The sequence below is a fragment of the Vombatus ursinus genome, unplaced genomic scaffold, assembly GCF_900497805.2.
Source record: "Vombatus ursinus unplaced genomic scaffold, bare-nosed wombat genome assembly UNPS02005308.1, whole genome shotgun sequence".
NCBI classification, from domain to species: Eukaryota; Metazoa; Chordata; class Mammalia; order Diprotodontia; family Vombatidae; genus Vombatus; species Vombatus ursinus.
In genome coordinates this window covers 1-9,562 of record NW_020945086.1, presented here as the reverse complement: position 1 = coordinate 9,562, position 9,562 = coordinate 1, and the positions used below count along the sequence as shown (strand labels likewise).

Genomic DNA, 9,562 nt, shown 5'->3' with positions numbered 1-9,562 from the left:
CACACACACACACACACACACACACACACACACACACACACACACACCAAAAAAAAACCAAAACCCAAAACATTAAATCACTTATACAATTTGGTGGGACTCCACCCTGAAAGAAATTGGGTTGAACCTAAAATAAAATAGGAAGCAGATGGGTAAGAATTTTTAAAAATACATAGTTACTTAAAAAATAACTATGGCTCCTGCCATAGTTAAAAAATAACTTTAAATAGTTGGAGTTGGAATTTGTAAGATAACTTCTGGGGCTTCATTATTCACCCTAATCAGGACCCTGTAGCTTTTGTACTGAATCATTTCTGCTTACTGATGGCATAGCCATCCAACTCATGCAGTTACATTGTGGGCGTGAGGGAGAAGCAGCAGTATATTATTCAAATAGAAAGAATGTCTGAATCTATTGGCAAGACTGTTAAATGGCAGCAGTTTTCTTCAGGTAAAACAAAGTTGCTCTCACCCATTACTCCTAACCTCAGGATTGGGCGTGAGAGTCGAGATGGGGCCGTGTCTTTTAAAAACTTCTCTGGCATCTCTTCCCTTTATTTCTTAGAGCAAAACGTCTGAAGCCCTTGCGAAACTAATGTCTCTTCAAGCCACAGAAGCTACTGTTGTGACATTGGGCGATGACAACGTCATCCTCAGGTGACTATTCTTCACCAGAGACTCTTTATCTGTCATTCAGAAAATGTTCATTGATGTTGTGGGAATGGCACTGGACATGAAGTCAGAAGTTTGAGTCCTGGTTCTACCACTAACTGAGCCTCGGACTGGTTGCTTTCATGTCCCCGAACCTATACTTGAAGGGTTATAAGCCAAGTGCTTTATAAAACTTAAAGCATCCTATAAATGTGAGTTATCATTACCTTGTGTGGCACTCTGTCATGTAAGAAAAGCAAAAAAAAAAAATCTTACTCAGGCATGGCACTTGCCCCCAAAGACTGTTGCAATAGCTTTCTGTTTGGTCTCCCTGTCTCAAGCTTCTCATCACTCTAATCAAGAGAACTTATTTTTTAAAAATATTTTGATACCTATATTTCATTATAATCAGTTTTCTTTGTAATCCTCTATATTCTATTTTATTCATTTTAAAACATTCTTCTGATATGTTTCTTAACTATTACCACCACCACCATCTTGTGCTGTATATCTCTCTAGTCACATCAAACCTTGCAGAAACTTTCATCAGTTGCTGATCGGTGACTGAAAGGACTGCATGTGTCATCCAGGCCAAAGAATTGGGTTTTGATGCTTGGGAGATAGCTGAGATGACCCACGTGGCTGAGCTGGAGGACCTCCTTTACAGATCCACTGGTCTGAGAAAGGGTCATCCAGAACTTGTCACACAATGCATAGTGACAGGGTGCCCTGGCTTGTTAAAATTAGAAGAAATCACTTATTACATAAATTTCACAAAACTAATGAAGGGACTAGACTAGGAATCACATCTATAATCATTCAATAAGTGCCTACTGTGTACACTGCTCTGTGCTAAGTGCCAGGAGTACAAAGACAACGGTAAAACAGTCCCTGCCTTGGAGAAGTTTACATTTTTGAGAAGCAGATGTACACATACAGGGAATCTCCAAAGTCCTGGTGCAGGTTTAAACTTTAGTAACTTCAGAAATATAAAGTCTAGAAACTAGGAATTGTAGTGGTCTAGAAACTCAATGTGAGGGAACTGAAATGATGTGCAAGCTTATGTTGCTTATGGGGCAAAAGGTTTTTACTCTATGATTATGGTGGTACTAAGAACTAAACATACAGCTCTGGAAGTGATCTGAGCAGGGCAGAGCACAAACAGAACTGTCATCTCCCTCGTTCTGTACGCTGTAGGCAACATAAGCTTGCACATCATTTCAGTTCCCTCATGTTGAGTTTCTAGACCATTACAATTCCTAGATCTTTGGCACATTTACTACTGTCTAGCCATCCCTCCTCTACCCTGTGTTTGTGTAGATGATTTTTTAAAACCAAACCACAGAGTCTTATATTTATTTCTGTGCTTCAAGGATTTGCAGTTTTGTAAATATGGACACTCCTTCCCCTGGTGCCCAGATTCCAAACCCTCTGTAAGTGGATAGTTAACTCTGAGGGTTGCCATGCTTAAAAATAAAAATCATTACTCTGTGGCCAGTTAGGTGATGAGCTTCTCAAAACTTATCTAGGCTGGTTCTCAGATAACAAATGTGTGCTCCATCACCAGACCCATACTTGGAGTCTTTTCAGCTTGATAGCCAGAACTTGTGCTCTGCTGTTAGGGCCTTTGAGAACATCTATGGCTGCTTTTACCCAATGACGAAACACTGGGATATGACTTTAGTGGGCTTTGTGTTTATTGCTAGTCCATTTCATCTTAGTAACTTTGGCCCCTCATTCTATCCTTTTTGAATTTTTGTCAGTTTATAAGTAGAAAATTACAGGATTTGGAGCCAATAGGATCTGTCTTTGATCATCTAGTCTAAGGCTCTCATTGTAAAGATAAGAACACCTTGAAGGCCAGAGAGGTGAAGAAACACACCTGAGGTTATGGAAATAGTGGGTAGCAGAGCTAGGATTGGAATTGAGGACCACTAACTCTAAATCCAATGCTCTCTCCATTATATGACATTGTTTCCTTTTGACTCCATTAACTAACTTGGGAGCATGAAAAGAACTCGGGCAGTCCAGCCCGCTCTTCTGTTCTGTTTATTCTGGATCGACTTCTTTCTTTATGGTATCCATTCAAATAGCTTTTTGTAGAGTAGGCATTTAACAAATATTTGTTGAAATAGGCTTTAGATTGTAAAACACAATTGAGCACAGCAAACATGTAATAAATAAATACCTATTACCTGTAATTGTACCTGCTTTTGTCCATGACTGCAGGAACCTCTTTGTACATCTAGTATCTGACACATTATAAAGTGCTAGAATGTTGGAAGATAATGAAAATGGGAATAAGACTTTGAGGCATTCGATTCTACCCTCTCCCTGCCTTCTTTGGGAATACTCATTGTAACAGGTTCATAATGCAACATAAAACAACATAAAATAGGTTTATACTCCTTTCTAAGAGCTTGTGCAGAGCTAAGTCTGTTTTCCCCCTTCAAAGTGCTTATGCACTTATGCACTACTGTTAGGCAACTGGTTATATTCTAAAAGTGGTGAGAATAAAAAGGGTTTTGACTGAGTCACTGTTATACATTGGTCCTTAGAAATGTCTAGTGTACATTTGTCCAGAATCAAGGTGATTTAAAAAAAACCAAAACTCTTTCATATCTCTCTTATAAACAGAACTTAGCATCTTTTTAAAAAATGGTGATTGAAAAAGATTTCTTGTTGAAGAATTGCTAACCATTTAGAAAACAATTTTTCTTTATAAGCTAAGGTTTGAGTAACTCTGCACTTCCTGTCAGAAAACATGCTATAATATATAAAAGCGTGGATCACTAAGGGAATGGATATAATTCATATTTCAGTTCATACTAAACCCTAGCTAAAGTATTGATCAGAGAGAGGGGACAAGACGGTTGGAGTGAGTACCTCTAAATCAAGATGCTTTGTTCTAGATTAAAAAAAATAAAAAGGGCTTTGGCGCAGAAGTACAGTATACTTTTCCTCTCTTTTTGGCTTCTGCAAGGTGAGAAACCAGGAGTAGAAAGCAGGATAATTGATTTGGGTTTTTTTTTCCACTATGATGTCACCATTTATTGTCACATACTTTTCAGCTATTGCTGTTGTTAAATCAATTAATGCCCGCCAATCTTCTCTCAAATCCAGCTTCAGAAACTCTAAAAATTAAAAGGCCAAATAGGTTGCATGTTTGCTAATATCAGACACATTTAGTTGATCTAAATATTTTCTATTGTTGAAGAGTACTTGAAGTGAAGATAAAATTTGCCAATAGACCTACCTCTGTCTGTGTTCCCTCTTCTTTTATTTTTACTTTATCATTTTAACATTCTTTTAAAAAATATGTAGTTCCAAATTCTCTTCCTCCCTTGTACCACTTCCCCCTCATTGAGGAGGCAAACCAATATGATATCAATTGTACATGTGAAATCATGCAAAACGTATTTCCACATTAACTGTATAACCAAAAAAAAAAAATCAAGGAAATAAAGTGAGAAAATTATACTTCAATTTGCACTCAGATTTCACCAGTTCTCTTTCTGGAGATGGACAGTGTTTTTTCATTGTGAGTCCTTTGGAATTGTCTTGGATCATTGTGTTGATCAGAGTAGTCAAGTCTTTCACAGTTGATCATCCTTGCAATATTGTTCTTACTAAATACAATGATCTCCTGGTTCTGCTCACTTCACTTTGCATCAGTTCATATAAGTCTTTCCATGTTTTTCTGAAACCACCTTGCTTGTCATTTCTTATAGTACAATAACATTTCATCATAATCTCAATCATCACAATTTCAACAAAACTTATTCAGCCATTCCCCAATTTTTTTTGTTTTCAACATTCATTTCTTTAAGATTTTGAGTTCCAAATTTTTCTCCTTCCCCCTCCTCAAGACCTGATATACATTATAGATGTACAGGCATGTTAAACATATTTCCACATTAGTCATATTGTGAAAGAAGAATCAGAACAAGATGGGAAAGCCATGAGAAAGAAAAAACAAAAAAAAAAGTGAAAATAGTCTGCTTCAATCTGCATTCAGACTCCATAGTTCTTTCTCTGGATGTGGATAGCATTTGAATCTTTTGAAACTGTCTTGGATCATTATATTGCTGAGAAGAGCTAAGTCTATCATAGTTGATTATTGCACAGTGTTGCTGTTACTGTGTGCAATGTTCTCCTGGTTCTGCTCACTTCACTCAGCATCAGTTCATCTAAGTCTTTCCAGGTTTTTCTGAAATCTTCCTGCTCATCATTTCTTTTGGAACAATAGTATTCCATTACATTCATACACCACAGCTTGTTCAGCCATTCCACAATTGATGAGCATCCCCACAATTTCCAATTCTTTGCCACCACAGAAAGAGCCGCTATAAATATTTTTGTACATTTAGGTCCTTTTCCCTTTTTTTGATCTCTTTGGGATATAGTCCTAGTGTTGGTATTGCTGAGTCAAAGGTATGCACAGTTTTATAACCCTTTGGGCCTGTTCCCAAATTGTTCTCTAAAATGGTTGGACAAAAGCAAGAGGATTGTAATGGTAAACTGTTAGCAGAAACTCTTAGGGCAGAAGGGATGTTAGGAAAAGAAAACTAACACCTGTCCATTGATTAATCAGGAAGGTAAGTTTTTCTTCCTACCTCTTAGCTATGCAAGTAAGGCTAAAAGGATCTACTTACCTGTGGTACACTATAAGCATTGGAGTCATCAGTATACCTAGGAAGGGCTTTTGTCACTAAATTAAGATTCAGACCCAGAAGAAAAACTAGTTAGATGAAAGTTACAGAATTGCAGAATTGAAAGGGGCCTTACAGATTATCTCCTTTAACTTCTACCCAGAAAATAAATGTAAACTACAGGGTCCCTGATCATTGATCATCTGAGATTCTAATAGGGAGGTAAGAGAGATTAAAAAAAAACAGAGTTCACTTCTAGCTAGGGAGATCAAGGAAAGCATCGTGAAGGATCTGATACTTGAGCTAGACCTTGAAGGAAGAGAAAGACTTCAACAGGCAGAGATGTAAGTGAAGACCATTCCAGGCATAGAATGTGCGAAGACATAGAAAAAAGGGTAGGATACTGGGAGACTGTGAATAGTCTTCTTGGGCGAGAAAATAAAATGCGTCATGCTCAGTATGCAGTAAGGCTGAAAACATGAAGAACTGACATTTGTATAGTACTAAGTGCTTTACATACTGGCTTTCCTTTGGCCTTCATGTCAACCCTGCAAGGCTTTATTGTCCCTATTTTACAGATGAGGTAATTGAGGCTAAGAGTGTCAAAGGCAGAATTTTAACCTAAGTCTTATTAACTCCAAGTTCAGCACTTTGTCCACTATACTATGCTGCGTCTTAAAGGTGGATTAGAGCCATTATCATAGAAAAAAATTTTTTTAAAGCATCATGGAACTGTTAAAACTCTTTGTGGGGTGGAACCAAGATGGTGGATTAGAGGCAACAACCCATCTGAACTCTCTCAACATTCAGCTCTGAACAACTTTGAAGTAATGCTTCAAATCAAATTTTGGAGTGATAGAGCCAAGAAAAGGTCAGGGTGAGACATTTTACCAGCCTAAGAAAGCTTAGGAGGTGTGTAGGAGAGATCTATGACACCAGGGTGGGCACTGGGCTAGAGCACAGCACTACAGCACCAGTCATGGGCCTTGGAGGTGACTGTGCTTGTGGCAGTAGCAACTTTAGGAGCTCTGTTAGACAACAGTCAGAAGGAGATTAAAGGGGACCTTTTGCTGGCACTGATTAGCAGCCCATAAGCAGCTCTAAATCACAGTTCCAGGGTGAAGAACATTTCTGATATGTCACAAGGGAATAAGGGCCCTGGTCTCAGTTCCAAGGTGAAGAGGAATGCTAGCACTTGTGGGGACCAGGGGCCCTTTCTGGGTAAAGACCAGAGTGCAGACCAGGAAAGCAGTGACCATACTTCTCCCGGGATCACACCAAAAACTTACAGACTCTCAGAACTAGCTCTGAAAACAGCAACATGAAAAAGCCTGAAACTTGGGACAGTGCCTCCCTACTCCTAGTGGAGCAGAGTCCAACTTTAAAATAAAGCTGCCCCAAAATTAGAAGAGGAGATAAATGGGGAAAAAAAATCTTTGCAGCAAGTTTCTCTGATAAAGATCTCAATTTTAAGATAAGTAGGGAACTGATTCAAATTTATAAGAATAAGAGCCATTCTCCAGTTGATCAAAGGATATAAAAAGGAAATTTACAGACAATGAAATCCAAACTATCAATAGCAATATAAAAATACTCGAAATCACTAATCATTAGAGAAATACACATTAAAGCACCTCTTCACACACACACACATAAAATTGGCAAAATTGCCTTAAAAGGAAATGCCAGAGGGGGTGTGGGAAAGCAAATACACTAATGCATTGTTGATGGATCTCTGAGCTGTTAAAGCCTTTTGGAACTACGCCCAAAAAGCTATTAAATCGTGCATACGTAGCCTTTGACCTAGCTACTGCTACTAGGTCTATACCCCAGGGAATCAAAGAAAGGGGAAAAAGATCCCATGGGCACAAAAGTATTCACAGCACCTTTTTTCATGGTGGTGAGGAATTTAAAACTGAGGGAGTGTGCATCGATTGGAGAATGATTGAACAAGCCATGATCTGTGGACATGCTGTCAGGAATAATAAAGGGATGGTGGCCAAGAACTGGGAACGGAGGCAATGCCCATCAGTTGGGGGATGGCTGAGCAAGTTGTGGTACGTGAATGTGACGGAATACCACTGAGCTATAAGAAATGGTGAGCGGGCGGACTTCAGAGAAACCTGGAAAAACTCATATGAACTGATGCTGAGTGAAGTGAGCAGAACCAGGAGAACGTCGTACACAGCAACAGCCGTGTTCTGTGACGTCTAACTTGGATAGACTTATCTCTTCTTAGCATTGCAGGGATCTAAGACAACTCCAAAAGACTCGTTATGGAAAATGTTGTGCACATCCAGAAAAAGAACGATGGAGTCTGAATGCAGATCGAAGCATACTATTTGCTCTATCTCTTTTTGTTTATTTTGTTTCTTTTTTCTTGTGTTTTCTCCCATTGGTTCTTATTCTTCTTTACAACATGACTAATGTGAAAATAGGTTTAATAAGAACGATATATGTTGAGCCTATATCAATTTACACATTGTCTTGGGTTGAGGGGAAGGGAGAGATGGGAAGAAAATCTGGAACTCAAAAGCTTATGAAAGTGAATGTTGAAAACTAAAAATAAATAAATAAATTTATAAAAAAAAAAAAGAAATGATGAAGAGGACAGCTTCAGAGAAACCTGAGATTTGTATGAATTGATTCAGAGTGAGATAAGAATAGGAGAACAATTTATACAGTAAAAAAAATTATAAAGACAACCAACTTTGAAAACCTTAGATATTTGGACCAACACAATGACCAACCATAATTTCAGAGGACTCACACTGAAATAGGCCACCCATCTCCTGATAGAGAGGTGATTGGCTCAGAGTACTGATTGAGACATTTTCAGACATGGCAAACTCAGGAATTTGTTTTGCTTGACTATGTGTTTATAATAGGGGACTTTGTTTTTCATGATTCCTTAAGGGTAATGAAGGGAAGTGGGAGGGAGAAAAGGGACATCTTTGTTTAAAATAAAATTAATTTAATTTTTAAAAAATGTTTAAGCATTAAAAAAAGAGAACATTCTCTTTGAATGGAATATGGTCCCAGTGATGAGAAAATGTAAATGAATGTGGTTCATAGGATTTAGAGCTAGAAGGAACCTTAGAGATCATCCAATTCAACTTCTTTATCTTAAATATAAGGAGCTACAGATCTAGAAGAGTGAAGAGATTATCTAAGATGACAAAAAAACCAGAAGAGCTGGGATTTGAACCTAGGTCCTTGACTCCAAAGCCAGCACAAGTTTTGCCACACTATTCTGCCTTCTTGGGCTTTAACTTTCTCAATTTTTTACTTTAGTAATATTTATTGCAGGGAGGAGCAAGTGCCCATGGAGCTGGTTCAGCGGAATGATGTGATCAAGGTAGTACCTGGGGGAAAGTTCCCAGTAGATGGAAAAGTCCTCGAAGGCAGCACCATGGCAGATGAGTCCCTCATCACAGGTTAGCTGGTGTTGATTCAACTTTTCTTCTGGGAGATTGCGTAGGATTTGCCAGGATACCTACATGCTGATGGCAGATGTAGCTCATAATATTTCTCCATTTTCCCCACTATAGGAGAAGCTATGCCAGTCACTAAGAAACCTGGGAGCACGGTGATTGCTGGCTCAATCAATGCACATGGCTCGGTGCTAGTTACTGCTACTCATGTTGGGTCGGACACTACGCTAGCACAGATTGTGAAACTGGTAGAGGAGGCTCAAATGTCAAAGGTAATGAAAATATCCAGAGTATTTGGCAAACACGGGACATGGCTTCATGGTATCCTCACTCTGGAAATTATTTTAAGATCTTCATAGAAGTTTTCTTAGGTATGGCTGATCCATGAAATGATTAAGGAAGGAAATGATTATGTATTAAGGAAGGAAAGTATTATGATACTTTCTTGATCCATGCTTATAGCATTATTTATCTTTTTGTTTATAAGTTCCAATGGTTTTGGTGTCTTGTTTTTTTCCATAGGCACCCATTCAGCAACTGGCTGACAAATTTAGTGGATATTTTGTCCCATTCATCATCATCATTTCAACTGTGACACTGGTGGTATGGATTGTAATCGGTTTTATCGATTTTGGTGTTGTTCAGAAATACTATGCTGTAAGTTGAGTACCTGAATTTTGTTGGTTTTCTACATTCTACTGCAACTAATGCCTCTCTTTCAGGACCCGGAGTCATCAGGCTTTCATTATCCATTGCATTCATTGTATTTGCTGATTTCTTTTTTTTTTTTTGCCATACAAACGCAAGACAAGAGGCAGGGTGATC

The 9,562-nt window shown here is 38.4% G+C and overlaps 1 protein-coding gene across 1 annotated transcript; it reads left to right on the top strand.

The window, feature by feature from the left end:
- Positions 1-565: 565 nt before the first annotated feature.
- LOC114032458 (copper-transporting ATPase 2-like) lies at positions 566-9,394 on the top strand (the record flags this gene model as incomplete). The annotated part of the gene is made up of 4 exons (XM_027847770.1): positions 566-657; positions 8,613-8,740; positions 8,855-9,009; positions 9,260-9,394. Coding segments are annotated over 4 exons (510 nt in total), but the record flags the coding sequence as incomplete, so codon positions are not given.
- Positions 9,395-9,562: the final 168 nt, after the last annotated feature.